The 19,549-nt window shown below is 41.5% G+C and overlaps 1 protein-coding gene across 1 annotated transcript in view; it reads left to right on the top strand.

The window, feature by feature from the left end:
- Positions 1-1,978: 1,978 nt before the first annotated feature.
- GPC5 (glypican 5) overlaps positions 1,979-19,549 on the top strand; it is a gene marked incomplete at both ends in the record, with an annotated part of 39,773 nt that continues 22,202 nt past the window's right edge. Inside the window, one exon of the mRNA XM_008947258.1 lies at positions 1,979-2,673. Within this exon, the coding sequence (XP_008945506.1) occupies positions 1,979-2,673 (695 nt within the window). The remainder of the gene's footprint in view (positions 2,674-19,549) is intronic.

Genomic DNA, 19,549 nt, shown 5'->3' with positions numbered 1-19,549 from the left:
ATGATTCTATGATTCTATGATCCTGTTTTCCTGGGATGTACATTGTCACTGACTTCTACTCCCATCTGGGACTGTTACTTCCCAGGATCATAAGGATACTTGCACATCCATAAATGCATTTCCTTTAGTGTTCAGCTAAGGGGGCGACACCTGCAGTTCTCCTCTTTGGGATGTGGAAGGTAAAGAAACAGCATAAGGCTGTGGGCATTACAGGGAGACAGTCCCTGGTCCCATCATCTCATGACAAGCTCAGTATCTGTAGGATGTTGAATATCCACAAGAGCCTGTGTAGTTGAAGGAGGAAGTGTAAAACAGGTTTTATGTTTTGAGTATTCCCATTGCCTTTTTAGTGTGGTAAACAAACGGTGTTTAGGTTTCCTCTAGAAATAAACAGGCAGGGGCCATGTGGCTAACAAAGCTTTGCAGACGTGTGGCAGCACAGAGGTGACTGCTCCAGGGTTTGGGTCGTGTCAGCGTGTCCATCACAGGCTTACAGCTGACAGATAGCGTTTGATTCAGTCTGAAACCTGGCAAGGTGTTCCTCTGCCCGAGAAGGAACTTTCTTCCTTTTCAACTCAAGTGTATCTGAATTCTTAATTTTTCTAGGATTTTATAAGCACTTCCAGAGTATTAGCTGCTGTAATACCAGTGGGAATGCCAAAGTGATTCTCTGGCAGAAGGATGCAGCGTGTGCGCGTGTAAAACACTGGGGATTTAATATACGATGAGATATGTTGTATCATCTCTCCGGTTTGATCACACCTTGTGGTAAAGGGGCTGTAATGCTTATCACAGCAAGCAGTTTAGTTGTCCGGGGAGGTGTAATGGAGAAGGCCTGGAGCAGGGTTCACGGCAGAACTCTGCCGGCGTGTGCTAACCTTGAGTTCCAGTGTTGTACCTGTGCCTTTGCTGGGCTGATCTTTGGGCAGCTTGGGTTTGTGTTACCTTGCAGTGAGTCCCATGGCGATGTTCAGATGAATGTGGAATAGACTCAGACTAGAAACCCATTATCTGGCCAGTCCTCAGGAGGTATAAAGTGATAGGTCTCCTGCCTTGACTGGAGCTACTCACCATCCAGAGAATGATTTATGGCAGAGCCTTTCTGTTGTAGAGGTGCCAAAGAAAGCAGTGGGAATGGTGTGGATTACTGTATTCTGTGTCATTAAAAACAATCTTGGGAACTGATCCCTTCCTCACTCCTGCCTATGAATTCAAGCACCTTAATCAGTGTTTTGAGTGTATAATATTTGCCTTCTGCAGTTTGAAATGTGTTAACCATGGCACTCCTTAAATAATACTACTTTTTTTTTTAGGTCACTTAGTCAAAAATAGTGTAGTTAAAGGAGATACAATTTTCCTGACTTTATTTCACAGTGCACTGAATGTCGAGTGCTGCCCAACCACTAGCTGGTGTCCAGACCTAGCTGATGCTGACAGAACATTCATTCATGCAACATCCTTCCTTTATTCCTCAGCTGTACTTCACCAGAAGTGCCTCTCAGGCACCCGCTCCCAGGGCTGCAAAACAAAAAGCTTCAACTTCTGTCTGTGTTCGGTTATCTTGCAAGCTTTGAGGGAGCTGGAGGGATGGTTGGGAAAGGAACCTAGTGGAGCTGCCCAAATGCAGTGTCATTTAGAAAAACCACCTTACAGAGACTCTGCCTGTGGTCACTGGAGTCTGTGCGAGTCCTTCATTGACCTCTAGTGTTTGGGTCAGGGTCTAGTTAGTGACAGTACAGTCACCTTGTTTTACAGAAAATTTGTGGATTACATGTCACCGTTATAGTACACGTGTAATATGTAGGTGTCTTTTTAATCATATTACTGATGAAAGCTGTATTAACTGTTAGTGTATTCATATTGCAGATGTCATGTAACTATTGATGGTCCTGTTCAGGACAATATTACTCCAGTGATGAAATGTCACGTGCTTGCCATTAACCTCTAGTTCTTTCTCTCCTCTGCCCCTTTTTTTTAGAGACCTTTGAGTCTTTGCTTCGCTTTGCTGAGAACCGCACAAGTTCCCTGTTTGAGACAGCTTACAGACCTATGGCAAAAGAAGCAGCAGAGCCTGTTAAAGAACTGTTTACAGACCTCTCTCTCTACATTCTGGGCGCAGAGACTACGGTGGAAAGTGCAGTATTACGGTTCTTTGACAGTCTCTTCCCTCTGGTGTATAGTCGGCTAATAAACCCAGGAATTACAGATTTATCAGAGGACTATACAGAGTGTCTGCGGCTTACAAGGCAAGACATAAATCCTTTTGGACGCTATTCTAAAACCCTGGTTACAGAGCTGTCAAAATCTCTTTGGGCAAGTCGGATGCTCAGCCAGGCCCTCAGTCTGGGCGTCGAAGTGATAAATACTACTGAACATGCAGCTCTCACCAAGGAGTGTAGCAAAGCTCTGGTGAAGATGCAGTACTGCCCACATTGCCAGGGCCTGACGCTCATCAGACCCTGTGTCGGGTACTGTCTGAACGTCATGAGGGGCTGTTTGGCCAGTGTGTCAGAACTGGACATGCAGTGGAGGGGGTACATCTCCACGCTGGAGTATCTGACTAACGAAGTGGCTGCCTCACACGACCTGGAGACTGCGCTGACGGGAATCCGCAACGCCGTCAACGAAGCCGTCCTGCACGCGCAGCTCAACGGCCCACAGCTCTCTGCCACAGTAAGTGCCTCCAAGTATTTGCTGCTCCCGTTTATCACTTGCATTATTTGATGAATAAACACTGAAACAATTTGGCGTTGTCTTTGTGTAGGTTTTTAGTCTTCCACCTAGATCTTTGTTTAATAGTCCATGAAAACATTACCGATAATTATGATGGTGCTCAGTGGTCTGCTTTGAAATGAAAGGGTTGGGGGGAGTTTGACAAGCCACCCTGTAAATCATAGAATCATAGAATCACAGGGGTTGGAAGGGACCTCGAAAGATCATCTAGTCCAACCCCCCTGCCAGAGCAGGGTCACCCAGAGTACATCACACAGGAAGGCGTCCAGGCAGGTTTTGAATGACTCCAGTGCAGGAGACTCCACAACCTCTCTGGGCAGCCTGTTCCAGTGCTCCGGCACCCTCACAGGAAAAAAATTTTTCCTGATATTCACCTTGAACCTCCTATGGTCCAATTTGCACACATTACCCCTTGTCCTATCACAGGTCAACACTGAAAAAAGCTTAATTCCATCTTATCTTGGTCTTGTCTGCAGAATTTCCTAAACAAAAAGCTGGGGTATGTTTTACTTATCACTGCTATAAGCAGTGTATTTTCATACTCTAAAACATCTGATCCTGTAGGTCTAAGAGCAGTGTTTCCCTGGCGTGAGTATGGATCGTGTGTGGGGACATTCCATAGAAGTTGATGTAAGGGTTTAGAAAAGCAAGTTTCTAAATAAAGGCAAAGAAATTAACTTTCATAATCTTAGAGCCCCACTTATTTTTGTGTTGACTGAGACATCAGAAACGTAGCATGGGTCTTTTAGGAGTACACCTATCATAAAACAAATAGAAAAAAGAGAGTGGAAAAAAATCAAACTTATTTGACAGCATTTACGTAAGTTAAAGGATAAAAATAAAGTGGATTTGTTTTTGTAAGTGGTAAGGAAGAAAGAACTAGGATAGTAGATCTGTCTCATAATAATAGCAGCATATGACTGGCAGGTGTTCTCTCAAGGTGTTGAACATCAGACCAGAAATCATTGCAATGGCTGATCCTGCAGCTGATGACATCTGTATGAGGTTCAGCATGACTGTCAAGGGGAAAATTGCAGCAGTGTGGCCTTAAGCAGGGTAAAGACTCACTGAAAAAGTACAGACAGATATGTCTGTCTTGAAAGCAAAAGGATCCTTGCAGAGAACAAATGAGGAGGAAATGCACAGGATGAAAAGTTTAATTCCTGTGCTGACTTCTGGTCACCTTATTATGTGAGAGAAAAAAATAGTTCAAAGAGTTTACAGAAAGAGGCTATGGCAGAGGGTATCTGTATTAAGGAAGTATTTTACTGGGAGAAAAATGCCTGTATGTGTTCAGCCTTGAAAGACACCTAATATCACAGATCTCTTCAGTTTAGAACATCCAACTTACAGTCAATATAAATGTAGCAGGCTCAAGTGTTATTGACAAAAAGAAAGGGAGAACCTGAGGCAATGTGAATTGAGATAACTACAGATATCAAGTGAAAATGTTACCAGATTATGAGAAGTACTTGGGGGTTTTTATAATCTACATTTAGCAGGTCTTCACCGTGCTGATATCTACTAGTCATAACGTGTCCCATAAAGCAATGTTAAACCTAGAGCACAGGATGAATGATGTTCTTGCAGATGTTGTTCCCAGATGTTGTTTCTGTATGAGTCTAGAAGGGAACTGAAAGTCAAAGTACATGGTTAATATATATTAGCATTGTCTGACTATAGATACATCCATCCTAAATCTTTGAGTTGCTTCAGTACTGATTACACAGAAGCAATTAGGAATAAAATTAAGCTTTCTGATTACTGGCAGCAAAAATGGTCTGGCAGATATTTCCTGCAATACAGAAACATTTCCTGCATGTCACAAAACGCTAAAACATAATTCTGCACTGTGTGTGTCAGCCCTCGTAATGGATATGCACTTGCTTAGCTTACTGACAGGGTTAAAAGTCATAATCTGGGTGAATATCTGGTAATTACAGCTGAACTCAAGGAGTATATTGCTTTTAGCTGATTTGGAAGTAGGATTCTCTCTGAAGTGTCTTTCAGACTGAGGATTTTCTTTAATGATTATTCAAATAATTTTATTTGGGTCTTTCTCAGTTCCGTAGCAGTAACTTTGACCATATTCCTTCTTCCAGTCAGAATGAATTCAGAAAATGATGTTGCATTTGAAATTACATTAGTTCTTATTTTCCCCCAAGTTATCTTTGTTTTCTCTCTAGCAAAATCTCTGTGCACAGAAGATTGTGTGTTGTTTTAGGGACTGCAAAGGATGTTTTCTGTTTGAAAATAAAACTTAAATGCCCGTGTGTGTTATCCTCAGTCTTCTCACCTTTTCAGTTGTCAGAGGGTAAGATTACATTCTGAAGACAGAGCATGTTCCACTATTTGAGCAAGCGTTAATCTGATACTGATTTAAGACTTCACTGATTAGTTAGAGAGGATAACCATTACTTAGAAAATTGAGTCTAATTAAGCTATATTTCCTTCTCTGAAGAAATGGAAATCCTCAGTTCCAGGATTTCTGGCTGTGTGAGATGGCTTCTTGGAATCTGGGCTCTGATTCCCAGTTACACTAGGACCCTTTTGGGCTGTGCTGATGAGATTTGTACCCAGTGTATTTACTGGGTTTTTTTAGGGGAAATTTTTTTCAGAAAAGAAGATACCTTCTCTTTGCCCGTTGTAAAACTGTAGAGGCCTTTTTCTCTTCCTGCGTTGCGCTCTTCAGCTTCTGCAAAAGTGGAGATGTTGAACTCGTGTACAGTTTCCATTACAAATGTTGTAATTGGTTTCATTCAATTATAAATAATCTATGGAAACGCATTCAGGAGAGCAGAACACTCCTAGTAATTTTAATTTCTCCACAGGTAGCCTTAATTAATACACCTGCCCTTTTAGGAAACATTTTTTTACATTTTTTTTAATAGACAATATGGCTAAAAATTAGAGTTCTTTTTTAGCTTGCAGCCTGCTGGATGATAATGAATAATGGAAAGTTAGATTATGTTTTCTTTTAAACGGGGGAAGGGTTGAAATAAAGCAATAAAGCACTCAGGGTACTTTGCTCAAACGAGGTGAAGTCCATTATTATAAATTAAAAAAAATCCCGTTGGTGCGAAGAGCGCCTGGCTTGAAGAGCCTGGCCTCAGCCTGGCCTCTGCTGCTTCTGTGCAGGACAGGCTGGAGAGCTGCCTGGTCTGGTGGCTGGCACGTGGGGAGGGTGAGCTGCAGCAGTGCCCCCCGGGAAGCGGCAGAGCGGTGTGCCGGGGGCTGCTGTGCTGGGCACAGTGGAGAATGCTGGTAGGGTTGGAGAGAGCTGGGAGGCAACAAGAGTCCAAGGACGACAGAAGCACTGAAAGAACGGCCTGTATTTGGTTCTTGCAATATGCTTACAAAATAGCTGGTGTCCTATCTTGAAAACCAAATGGAGGGAGCTCGTATGATTTGTTTAGTAATACTCAACAAAAAGTAAATGATAGAGGTAAAACAAGAATGAGGATAATTTGGGGTTTTTTTTGCAGTTCTTAGCACAGTACTCCAGCAGCACCTCATTTCTAGAGGTATTTGAGGGTAGACTTTCAGTGTCCTTTCCAGGCACATGTGGTGCACCCCCACACGTATCTTTAGCCAACTGGAAGCTGCAAAGATTTGTTTAACGTTGCATTTAACTGGAACAAATAGTTCCTTAGCACCTAATACCTTTAGTACTGAACAAGGAAACTATGTAGATATTTACTAGGTTCAATTTAAGGGTGGAAGAGAAGCATCTGCCTCTGGAAGAATATACCTGGTGTATCCTGAAATGCCTCCATTACTGTGGTGGGCTTGAGCTGGAATTTAGAGGGGGGGTCAACCAAGGGAAAAGAAAATTACAATCCTGCCATAAATGTTCTGGTAGAAATTCAGCAGTATATGGTAGGCTTAGAGAAAATAATTTAGATGATCTGAAAGTATTAGGAATGGAGAAGGAAAAAAATCCAGAGAAATAAAAATCCTGAGACCCATTAAAACGGTCACCTCTAGGAAAATAAAAGCGTAGAGAAAAGACTGCCAAACTTCCAGCAGCAGGAGATTGATGCCCGATAAGCTTACAGATTTGAAAAGGAAATGGCAGTACTATGAACAAAATAACTTTGTGCTGAGTTCACAGCAACAAAGAGTTTCTGCCAGCCAGTAATGAACTACTTGATTAAAGACATTGAACAGTATCATAAAACACTCCTGAAGACTTTGGAGAACACTCAGAGCTGAACTCAGGTGCTTCCTTCCTGCAAGTTTTCCAGTTCAGGTGATCAACACCAGCTGTCAATAAGTATAAGAACCATACTTAAAGCAGTATATTCAATTCCTTGTAGTTAGATTGCTGAAAATGTAAAGTGAAAGATATATTGTGCAATGTTTGCACTAGAAATATTACTTTAAATGGCATTTTGCTTTTTTGAAGCACTTTGTAGGAAACCTCCTGTGAAAACAAAAAACGGAAGACACGTGGTGACCTTGAAGGAGCTGGAATGGTTGCCTTATTGAAGTTCTCTGCTTTAGTGGTGCCTCTTGCAGAGGTGATCTTGACTGACACAATCACTTTGAAGGTGTGACCTTGTGTATTTTGTTGTCGTGGACCAAAGTTACATGCGTGTACATCAGGTTCAAATCCCTTTTGAATCCAGGGAAAGGAGGAGACCTTTTAGAAACCTGGTGAAGTGACCTGAAGAGACACCTTGTAATGGAATGAGCCATTTCTGTGCAAAAGGTAGAAGAATGGTTTTCAGTGCTGTAAGACATACACAAATATGCCCATATTAAAATTTTGTTTTATTTCTCTTTGGCTTTATAAGCATTAAGATACTGCCCTCATCTTGCAGCCAGTCATGAATGAATTTTTAAAAATGAGCAGTGGAACTACATATCTGGAATCAACTGAATTTCATGGAGTATAAGCATCTAATTCTTGCAGTCAGCTTTTGTAAGTCTTGCCACGTGCTGTTTGCTTGATGTAAAAGCCTTTTGACACTTGAGTAGTGTACAAGTATTTCTGGAAATAATCATCTAAATTGTTCAATGCATTTGCCTCATTCCCATCTGTTACAAAAGTCTTCTGGAGAATTAGACCTCCTGTAGCTGTTGAACAGCTCTTTAAGGAGATGCAAGGAGCTTTCTGGTCCCTGGTGGTTAATGACAATTCTCTTCCATGCAGATGTTTGATACTAGAGAGTAGCCTGATTTCCTGGTGTTAAGGATCTTCTCATCTGTAGTGGTAGAACGGCTTGAAATTTGGTATTTAGTCAGTAGGAAATAGGTTAAAATGAAATCAATGTATTTTCAAAAATGTAAATTATTATCAATCAGGGTAGAAATCAAAACCACCACATAATTACAATTGAGTTGGTTCTGAGAGATATTTACTGGGTGTTACCCAGCTGTCATGTTGTTTGACTGAGCACATGGCTGAGAATTTGGTGTTCCATAACGTGTATAGCCTCAAGCTGGTGTTGAGGGACGCGGTCGTTCCTTTGGGTGTGCGTCTCCTCGCGCCCAGGGGCAGTCCATCACGAGTCACACCTCACCTCCCAGCTGACTGCCGACTTGCTGATGGTGCTTAACCAACTACTAGCAAGTCATTAATCTGTAGTAAGATAAAAAGGTCTTTTCTGCCTGGCAGAGCAGTAAGCAAGTTCTAATTTCCATTACCTAAATCCTGTGTTTTGTGTAAACATGCACCCTGTAAGTTTTGTTGTATGTTCCTATCAATAGAATTGATGGTTGTAGCTTTTTACTGGGGTTTGATCTGAGACCAGCTTTGATTGTGATTAACCATTTGTGGTTAATTACTGTGATTAAGGTCTGGGGAATTATAGTGATTTGGGGCTGCTGCCTTCTGACAAAGGCTTCTGTCAGCGAGAAGAGTCATGCGCCGTTCTGCTGTTCTCCATTCACAGTCAAGATGCCCTGGTTTGGCCTGGCCTCCCTGCCAGGGTGTCTGGGAAGTGCCAGTTGGGGGCTGTATGCCGTTCACCTGGGGTACAGGTGAGTCTTCCAGGGGCCTTTTGCATGCGTGTCGGTTCCAACTAGATTCATTTCTGCATGATTCTGATGCTTCTTCAAAGCTGCACAGGCTTGTGCATGGCCAGTGCATTACCTGAGTGTAGGGAGCAGACACAGCAGGTTAAATACAAAGCCAAGAAGCAGCAACCTGCTTTCAGAGGAAGAGGCCAAAGCCACACAGTGAAAAATCCGTTCTTTATTCTTCACCTGACATTATGGCTTCTATCTTCAGCTAGGGAGAGTAATTACAAGAGGTGATAGATTTCAGAAAAACATATTTTATACATTACGGTTTTCTTCTTTAACAAAAACAATGATGCAACATTGATGTTAATTCGAAATATTTGCTTAAAAGTGTGTGGTTGCAGAAGGAAGTGTCCTTGGCCACTGCGGGAGCGTTCACCTGCCCCTCTGTGATGTCAGGTGCTGCAGAACTAACACAAGCATGGGCAAGGGGCAGTGTAAATGTTCACGTGCACAGCCCACTGCTTTTCTTCACTCCTTCAAGTGAACCAGCAGCTTTTTTTAGAGTGTGGATAGTCAACTCAGCTCTAAAAGGCTCGTTCATGTAGCATTTATTTTTATTTAGTAGGAAGGTTCTTAGTTCTACTATTGATTTGAATGCAGTTTTTCTCAGAGGGCTGTGTATCTGCATGGTATCACCATTTTTCTCTCTAAACAGCTGCTTTGCTTCCTTTTGTTTGCCAAACTGAAGCTCTGGATTTTTTCAGCACCTTTTGGTGTCTAAAGAACTAGTTCCTGGGAACTCTACAACCAAGAGTAATTTTATTAAAATAATAATGAAAAGCAACTTCCAGAGTCGTTAACCTGTGTAAAGTACATGTTCAGTCTGATTTTCACCCTGAAACTGAACATACTGCAGAGTATATACCCTATGTCTTCATGTCTGTGTAGTGTTTGACTTCAGCTCGACGCTGTAGGAAGAGGAGGGTGTGCCCATGTGGGTCCAGTGCCAGGTTATGAGCTACAGAATGGGAAGTTCTATCAAAGTCCCAACCATAAACCTGCCAAGAGAGCCCACTTGTGATTTCACAGAGACAGCATCGTCACCGAGCACTCCCTGTTTTACTTGGAATAGGATTCTGGTGTCAGCGCTTCACCATTACTGCAGTTGAAAGATGAAGATGTAAATATGGGAAGAGTCCAAGATTTTGCTTGAAGCACAACAATGAGCAAGACAATCAATGGTTGGGATAGTATTTATGGAAATGATGATACTCAAGATGACAGGTGATGTGCTCAGCATTTCAACAGGAGTTGTGTACACTTTATTCATTGTTAGTACTTCCTTCTTTTTTTTAAATTCTGTGCACCTATTGTAAACTTCCCTCGATGGTGTAAGTCATCTACGGAAATTGTTATTTTCTATTGCAAAATCAATTTAAACTACAAAAGGGAAATTAGATGTGCAGGTTTTTTTTAATGAACCTGACTTTCTGTATTGTGGTTTATTAAATATGATGGATTGTGTAGCTGCAGTGCTTTGGAGTTTTGGCACTTCTGTTTGTTGTGGTTAATTTTTGGTCTTATAAATTAACAAGGCATCAAACAATGAAGTTAGAGTGTTGCTGGGTTGGAGTCCAGTCCCTGGTAAAAAATGCAGCTCTAGCATATTGGCAGCTAGACTGCTTGTTATTCATTGTAAGGTGTCTAGCTATGGGAGTGTTAGATGTTTGACAGCATTGAATAGATTCCAGTCAGCCATACAAACTACCTCCAGTGAAGTGGAAAGGACCATAAAATTGTTTTAGCAACAGCTAATTCTCTTGAGTCTTTTAAGGCTTTTTCCCCCTGTTTTTTTCTTTAACTGTTTGGTTGCCAGTAGATGATTTGACAATTTAAACATAAATGTTGCCAGATTGATTTAATTTTTAAACATTAGTTATGAAAGCTTTTCATAACTTCTTTTGTATTTAGTATAGTTTAGATTTTAGGGAAGAAAAAAAAAGAAAAAAAAACCCAACAAAACCCCACACCCAAAGTGTGTATTTAACAATGGTACCTTTTGTTGAATATAAAAACTGAACTATAAAAAAATTAACACTGGTGGGTTTTTTAAAATTATTTTTTTATAAATAGCCTCCAGTCCTGTTTTTATCAACAAGGCATTTGGTTGCTAGTCTGTTAACTTGTAGGTATTTTGCTTCATGTCCCTGCTCATCTTTTAGCTGTTGAATGGCACAAAGCTTACTGCTGCAGGGTTCTTTTGCAAGCAGCTTGGAGACTTCACTTGTCTTTCCCATCTTCAGCTAAAGAGGACTGTTAATTCTTCCATCTCTCCTTCGAGTATTTTTTTTTCCTGTCAAATGTTTCATAATGTAAGAGCTGATTGCTTCATTTGCCAAAGTTCAGTCTTAAGCCATGAACACAAAGTGTTTAGCCTGGGAGACACAGAGGCAATAGCTTTGGAGGAAGCCTGAAAAATTCTGGCTTTTGGAGTGCAAGGGGAAGATGGAGGTTGAGGAGATCCTCAGCTGTTACAGCTTCATTGGGTAGGGACTTAAGGAACCAGGAAACTGGGTAAAAGAGGCTCAATTTTGCAATTTGTCTGAGTGCAAGATTTAATTCTGCTGATATTAGATGATCAAATGAAATGAGAAAGAAGAGCAAGTTGGTTCTCATCACATTCTGCCGCAAAAGAAGCTGCCTTTTGTGAGGGACTTGTACTTTCTTCCCCAATAGTTATTCTAGTAGGTTAACATTAGCTGGAATAATTGAGATAAAATTGCCATTACCAGCATTTGGTCTTGCAGTTATAATGCCAGCTGTGCTAGGAAGGCATCAGGCAGCCAGCAGCACCAGCACATGGGGCTGGACTGGGTCAGGGCCGACACAGCCTGAGGGAGCCGAGGGCACAGCTTGGGAGCTGGATCCTGGTGACTCGTGGTATGTGTTCCCTTCTTCTGTAGCAGATCAGGTGAAAGCCCCTGGTGATTTTCTTGTGTGGAGAAAGATGTGCCTGATATGCAGCAGCCAAATGCTTCCTGCAGCCATCAGACCAAGTGAGCACACCCTGAATAAAGTTTCCTCCTAAGGGGGCTCTGTTTAGAGCAAAATTTGGCATTCTTCTTGTCAAAGAAAGAAACATGCACAAATTTTATTGTCTGTGACTTCAGGTGATGGCTAAGCTACCTCAAGTGTTGGCTTCTATGCATCACTAAGTGGAAATACCATAAAATATCTGATTTTTCAAGTCAGAATGTGGCCTGAGCATTTTGACAGTTGTGTATTTCATCTGAGATACAAGCAGCAGTTACTGTGAAAATATCCAAAGCTTATTTTTTACAATGCTAAGAGCCTCTGTTCTCCTGTGCCTGATGCACATATTGGTGGCTTCAATCACCTGCTCCATTCTACATCATCCCCTGTGGCCATTTTCTGGAATATCAAAGAGTTTTAATCCTCTCTAATCAGATTTTGTGTTGCTCTTATTGTAGACTTATAGCTCGTGTGCTCGTGAGCCATGACAAAATGTGAATCCTCATCTTCACGGAGGTGGGTCTAGTTGCTGCTGAGTGCCCTAGAGGGCATTTACTACTGGAACTATTAATAAGGAGTGGAGGATAGGGAAAAGAGAGGAAAATATAATAATCCTTAAAATGTATTTATCACGTATTCAAGTCTTTGCTTTGTATAGTTATAGTCGGGTCAGGACTGCTCTTTGAAAGATGAGCACAGGGCCCTTGTGTCTTAGACTGGCAGGGGGCAATAGGAAGATACAGTGTACAGGAAGATGATCAGAGGAGCAGAAGTCTGGATAGTGGAGGAAATTGGGGTATTTTTCTCCATCCTTGTCCCTTGCTGAATTATGTTTATTTGGTCACATGATGCTGCAATAGACCTATTCAAAACTGTGGAGATACCTGTTTAGAAAGGCCATTGGTTCTGTTTAGGGAGACATCTGTGCTTTCTGTCTTTTGGTTTTCTTTCTGACGTAGTCAATATTTTGCTAAAAATTTGATAAGGTGATGTTCTGAATTACTGCTGTTATGTCAATATATGGAGTTCACCATTCTTTCTCATTATTCTAAATATGCTTGTTACATAATTTTAATTACATGCTTTTCCCCCCCCCTTTTCTTTTTCCCCTTAATGGACAAATGTGACACTGCTGCCTTCTGTATATGGAGTTCACCATTCTTTCTCATTCTAAATATGCTTGCTACATAATTTTAATTACATGCTTTTCCCCCCCCCTTTTCTTTTTCCCCTTAATGGACAAATGTGACACTGCTGCCTTCTGTGGAGGCAAAAATATATTTTTTTTTTTTGTAATTTTGTATGAACCTTTGATGTCATGCTTTTATATGACACTAGACCAGGAACTTGAAGAGCCTGACAAATTTTTATCCTCTGGCTTTTCTGTACCAAAAGTCAGAACTCATCTGCTAACAGCAGAATCGAAACCAAACATTTCCAAATAAGCGTCAGTGAAGTGAACCAGAGAAAGGTGTTTGTGGTGGGTTGACCTTGGCCGGCTGCCCATCCCACGCTCCTTAGCAGGACAGGGCAGGGAAGGGTAAGGCGGGAAAGTTTGTGGTCTGTACCGTGTGGAAAATGCCGTTGCCAGGGGTCACTGGTTCCAAGAGGAGACAGAGGAGTCCTGTAAAATATACTTTATTCGAATAAAGGGAGAGTCCACGGGCAGATCCCGGTGGGGTCTCTCGGTTTTGATGGGGGATGCAGCCCCCTTTTTATCCTAATTTCCCGGCCGCAAATTTCCCTCCTCCTTTCCCCACTGGCTGAGGCACTCAGAGTGCACGGACTGCCCGGCCCGCCTACTACAGATCCCCCTGAACACGTACCCCCCTTCGCATCATGCACCGTGGGTCTCATTAACCTTACTTTATGCCTCCCCTGGGAGGAGAAGTTACTACGTATGAGTTCATTACGCATATGCGTACTAGTTCCTAAAGTTCAGAGGTTTAGCCTATGCAAACTTCTTGAGGTAGATATCTAGGTTTGTTTAAATTCATTCAAGTCCTCAGGTTCTTCTTGCATGTAAAGTGGCCAGACTATCACCTTGGAGCACCGGTGATTGTATCTCTCCACACAGTTTCCCCACTACTCCCTGCTGTGAAGACACATTCCCCTCTTTATTCTATCAATACCAACTCCTTTGATGGGCAAAACCAGCTTGACTCGGGGAAAAATAAGTTATTGCCAACAAAAGAGAGTTGGATGATGAAAAATAGACAGAAATTAAAAGGTTTTCCCCGGGGCCAGCTCCACACCCTCATTCCCAACCCATCGACCGCCCCCGGGGCAGCGCTGGCTCCCTTGAGGAGCTCGGTGCCCTCAGCCGCCCTGGGGCGGCGGGAACCGGCCGGAACCGGCTGTGTCCAGCCCGCGGCAACCCCGGCACCCGGTGGAGGCTCTAGGACCAGCTGCTGTGGGGAATGGAGGATACAGGTAAGTGTTACAGTTCTGAAGAAAACTTTCAAAACCAGTAAGTTATGTCTAAGCAAAGCTGTGATCTGCGACCGGAATCCGCCGTTTGTGTGTCTGCACCAGTCGGCGCTGGCAGAGCGAGGAAAGGGCACAAGGGGCTGAAATGGAGGGAATGGAGAACAATATGACGCTATTCCCAATTAAAGTAACGACTGTAGAGGAGTCTTCAAAGGAAAATAAAATAAAAGGCCTGCTGGTAAGGGGAAAACTCCAAATCTCTTGTGTCTAATTGAATTTCTTTTATAAAACAAATTTATCAGAAAATATCAGGTGTGCAGAGATGGCTTTCCCACAAAGTGCCTGAACTAAACAGTTGCTTCCTTTGGTTTTTGAAGCTTATAGCCTCTGAGTATCAAAGTTTAGGGTTGTTTCTCACCAGCATGTTAGTAATGAATAAAAAAATGACCTATATTTTTTAGGGGATTTGGAGGGTGGGTTAGTTTAAGCATCTGCTTCTAAAGTATTTTTCTGAGTACTCCATTATTTTTGTTTCTCTTTTGTTTTACAGAGTTTTAGATTTTTCAAATACACAGCTAAAATGTATATATTGAAAACATAAATTATCCAATGCCATGTTACTTGTACTTAGTATTATTTTCATTTAGTTTCTCATCTACATATAATAGGTTCTTTCACAGATTGAATGGGAGAGCCTCACTCTTGCGTATGCCAGTGCTACTTTGCAGAGTTAAGGACGAATAAAATCAGAATATTTTATAGCTGCTTTTTTGTATAAACTGCCTTCAACATACATGGCAATCAGGCCACAGTACTTTAGGTTAACCCTCACCACTCACTGAGCTCAGTCCTGAAAAATAAACAGAACTTGTGGAAAAGGTTTGCTTGGCAGAAGGATCGCGCTAACATCATGGATATAAAAACACAGGGCTCAATTCTGTAAGAAATTGAGGGTTCTGGCCCCAGTCCCATAAAGCACTTAAGTGCAGGCTTAATTTTAAAGCAGGCAGCAGGTTGACTGACACCTAGAAAGGCTGAACCCATAATCCTATGTGTGGAGGGGGACTCTGATCACTTGTGCAGTTGTGCCACAGCCAGGGCTTCAGCCTCCAGCACCCGTCAGAGCCCGGGGACAGCAGAGCCCTGCAGCCACCGGGGCACGTGCCAGGCTGTGCTACCAAAGCCTGGAGCCCTGCGTGGGGCTGCAGGCCTGGGGAGCACAGCCAACTCCCTCGCAGGGGGAACGGTGTGGAAATGCTCGTTTACACCAGAGGAGGAGTTTCCTCCACCATCAGATGCCCGGCTGTCCTGTGAAGGCTTTTGTGCTCAATCCGTCCTCTTCTTCCTGAGCTAAGCTCTTGTATAGAACCGCTCCACACAGGAGCCATTCTGTCCAGGAGGAGCAGACAGGTCGTATCCAAGGGGCTCCTCTGTGAGGGGAGAGGGAGCGAGTAGAGGGCTGATCTGTCAATCAGCCGTCAGGCATCCTGGCATTTTCATGATGAATTAGGCTCTGTAGATGCTTTGTGGCTTGGCTAACAAAGAGAGCGATTTTTTTGCATTACCAGATTCCCAAGAGCTAGAATCGTGATTTTACCAAGATTTTTTTCTTTAAATACTTTGAAAATGTAATAGGGAGCATTAATTAAATAAGAATTAAAAAGATAAGCCATACACACATTTGAAGACTAATTTTATATTGAAAGTTTTTTTTTTTGCTGTTTAAGATAGTGTTGAAGCTGCATTCTTGATATAACACCAGTGTCTGCTTTATTAGGTTTTCTGATTTTTATGCTTTCTTGTTTGTCTGCTTTTGCTTCAGAGACCTTAGCTTATTTGTATTTTGCATTGCAGGGTATACTTGCATGCGTGTTTTATGATCTTATGTACATTTATAATGCTCAGTGAACAAACCTAATTTTTTTTTTTTTGTGTATGTGGGGTATGTTTCAGGTACTTATATCCCAAGAAATATTTCTATCCCATAAAGTGAAATGAGTACTGTAATAATGAGTCTTTCTTAGATATACTTAGAGTGTTTACATGGATCACTAGTGCTGACCCTGTGGTCTCTTTTTCTTCCTGAAACTGATCTAATGGCTGAATCGGATTATTCCGTTGGTATTTATAACTAATGGAAATCAGTCTCTGCTCTGCAGTTTTGGACCCTGGTATAATGTGGTGTTGCAGTACCTTAGATGACATTGCTCTTATTTCCACTCTGCTGTATGGTTAGTAGAGGTGACAAAGTCAGGGCCATGTATTTCTGTTTTTTTGCAAAAGATCCTGAACAGCTTTTCACAAAATAACAAAAGTTTCCTATTTTGAACCAGCTTGGTGGTGAGTTGTCTAAAAGACACCAAGGTTTCAAAAATATATGAGTAAATGTTTTTGGAGGTGGCTACGCATGGCAAGAAGCTGCAAAGCAAATAAGTGGAACAAAGGGTTAGTTCTGACTGGCTGGACATGGCTGGCACTGCAGCAGACTCGCCTCCCACACCGCATAGCAATGAGGAGGGAGCTGGGCGAGAAAGCTCAAACTGCACGAGGTTATCCTTTCACAAATAAATTCTTTCAGCAGGCCCCTGGTGAAAATGATAAGATTATACCTCTGAGGAGAACTACCTCTCTGAAGAGGTGCTTATGCCACTTAGGCTTTTTGGAGACTCTTAAAGCACCATGAGTAAAAGTAACAAAGTTTGCATCCTTTTAAAGAAGATCGGCATCTTCTGTCAACAACAGGTCTGTTAATGGGGAGTTTTCTTCGGAAAAAAAAGCTCAAATTTGCATAGCAAAATATACTTTAATTCCTTTTTATTGCCATACTTTTTGAGTGCCTGAAAGTTTCTTCAGCTTCCAAGTCATAGTATCCTATAGATTTTATATATCCATCTCATTTACTTAAGAGCATGCAGTTTTCATTCTTCTGATGCAAACCACTTTGTTGTAATGCAGTCCACATTCAAAATTATGGACTGGGAATATCCCCATCCAATTGTTACAGTGACTTCTTTGATAGTCCAGTGTAAATAGTGAAGCTCTCTAAGCAGACCATAGTTAGGCAAGACCATTCATACAGTTTACTTCAAAGCTGACACATAAAAAAAATAGTTTAAATAAAATAATTTTAAAATTTTGTAGTTTTGACTTGTTTCAGTCTTATCTTCTAAAGATAGCAGCGGCTCTTAAGTGTGGCAGTGATGATGATGTGCCCAAAGTGTATTGTATTTAGGTAGTAAATTGGAAATGGATGTAATATTATTTACAACTATTAAACTTAAATGAGATCCCAGTCCTGCTCCAAATAAATAATTCAGAGGTAAGTCTGGTGAACTCCAACGGCAGGATCCATGATGAACCTTTTTTCTAGGATATTTTGATGATGTGACATCAAACATATGTATTTTTATGTGTAACTGTTCAGTTTGGCATTTATGTGACTTTTCTAAATTCTCTTGAAAAATAGCTGTTATGCCCGTATACTTGAGAAATAATTGAACTATTTTGAATGAAAAGGTATTTTGAGAGAAAACTGGTCCTCCTTATATTTCAAAAGCAGAACTAATGATGTTTATTTTCTGCATTTTTTCATCTTTTTTCATCAAGGAGAATATAGTGTTGACAACAAAACACACTGAAGTGGCTGCTATCATGCTCTTGCACATTTTCTTATGGAAACTGGCTTGTTCACTGCCCTCTTAAAATTTACAGTATCAGTTCCAAGGTCAGATTGATGAGAACCTTGACATTATTTAGAATTTATTTAATAAGTATATCTGGACAAAATGGGATTAAAATTCCCATAATAATCAACTGAAAAACTTGGAGAAAGGACAGAAAGGGCAGGATTTGCTGTGGCTTGTCAGCTGAGCTGTACAATCTCCATGTGGGTGCAAGAGGCATGGGGAGCTTAGTCAAACATGTCTTCCTTCACGGGGAGTGAACTTCAGTACTTGCTACATTAAGATTTAGTTGGCAATGCTGGAAGGCAAGGGTGGAAAGTAGCTCAACTGGTCTCTTAGCTGTTGCAAGGTTGAGAGTGGATTTACCCATGTTTGGAAAGTGTTTGTTTCAATGTCCTTTTTTCTGTTGGTGACAAATCTTTTTTGAATTCTCAAATTTGAACCAATAAGGGGAGAATTTTAAGGTCGCAGTGGTAGGGAAGATCAGGAATAAACTCAGGGTTGATACAGCCTGAATTACGTGCATGCTTCCTGTTGCCAGTGCACGCTTCCATTTTATGACTTCTGTTTAGAAGACTGGTTGTCCTCCAGCTTCTCCCTATCCTCCTCTCCCTCCTAATTTATTTGGTCTCTGAAAGGTTAATTTTAAACAATGTTTTTTTCTTTTGCCTTGGGTTGTTTAAAAAGTGATGTTTGGAGAATGTTTCTCAAATGACACAAGTTTCACTTCTTTTCATTCGGAGTAATTAATAGTGTTGAGTCCTGGAGCCCGCTGCTCTTGGTCAAAACTTGCATATGGCAGGGGTTGGTGCTATGGGAATCGAGGGCTGCAGAGAACATCTTCCATTCATGCAAGTCAAAATGTCAACAGCCACATGGGTGTCAATAAAAAGGCCAGCTGTGGAAAGTGGTGATTGGTTGCACTTCTAAATTTCAGGCTGTCTTATTTTCTGACAGTATTTCATCTCTATTTCCACATTTAAAAAATAAAAATCTGTACAGATGGTACTGGAAGCTCAATTTGATTCTTCAAAATTAACCTGTTATCCTGTTTACCTTCCAGATGAATTTCAACTAAAATTCAATTCTGGAATTGTATTTCTGTGAAGAGTAACTGCAGAGCCCAACAATGTCTTTGAAACTACAAATGCATACAGTGTTGGGGAAAACAATGCACTATCCTATAACAAAGAAATGCTCAGAAAACACATGGCTTCAGCTGGGTTGTAGCCACTGGTCCCAAAAACTGTCTGTCTGGCAAAAAAATCCTTCGTCTCTGAGCATTCAGGAAGGGGGCAGAGACCTCCTGCAAGAGTGGCTCAGTCTCCTTGGAGTGGCATTCTTCTGGGGGCTTGTGGACTGACCTGCCTGTGGTGTGATTCCACACAGGTGTTCAGCGTCGTCCTCTCTGCCAAGATGTAGTGCAAAATGCTTCTCCACCACAGCAGATAAATATTCTACAGGAGCAGGGATTGGCAGATGGACTTCTGCATGGCGTGTAACCCACCCCCTGCCTGAGGAAAGAATAATTCTTTGAGCCATTACTAACAGATGTTTTTTAAACTCTTCTTAAAGACCTCTAATGATGGAGGTTCTGTAATGTCCCTAGACAGGCCTTGCAAGTTGTTCTGTTATTACTTTAAGAAAGTTTCTCTTGATTTTGAACTTAAATCTCTCTCCCTTGCAACATGTTATTG

Source organism: Merops nubicus, unplaced genomic scaffold, assembly GCF_000691845.1.
Source record: "Merops nubicus isolate BGI_N331 unplaced genomic scaffold, ASM69184v1 scaffold9289, whole genome shotgun sequence".
NCBI classification, from domain to species: Eukaryota; Metazoa; Chordata; class Aves; order Coraciiformes; family Meropidae; genus Merops; species Merops nubicus.
Note: the sequence above shows the minus strand (reverse complement) of the source record. Positions and strands in the feature narration are given on the sequence as shown.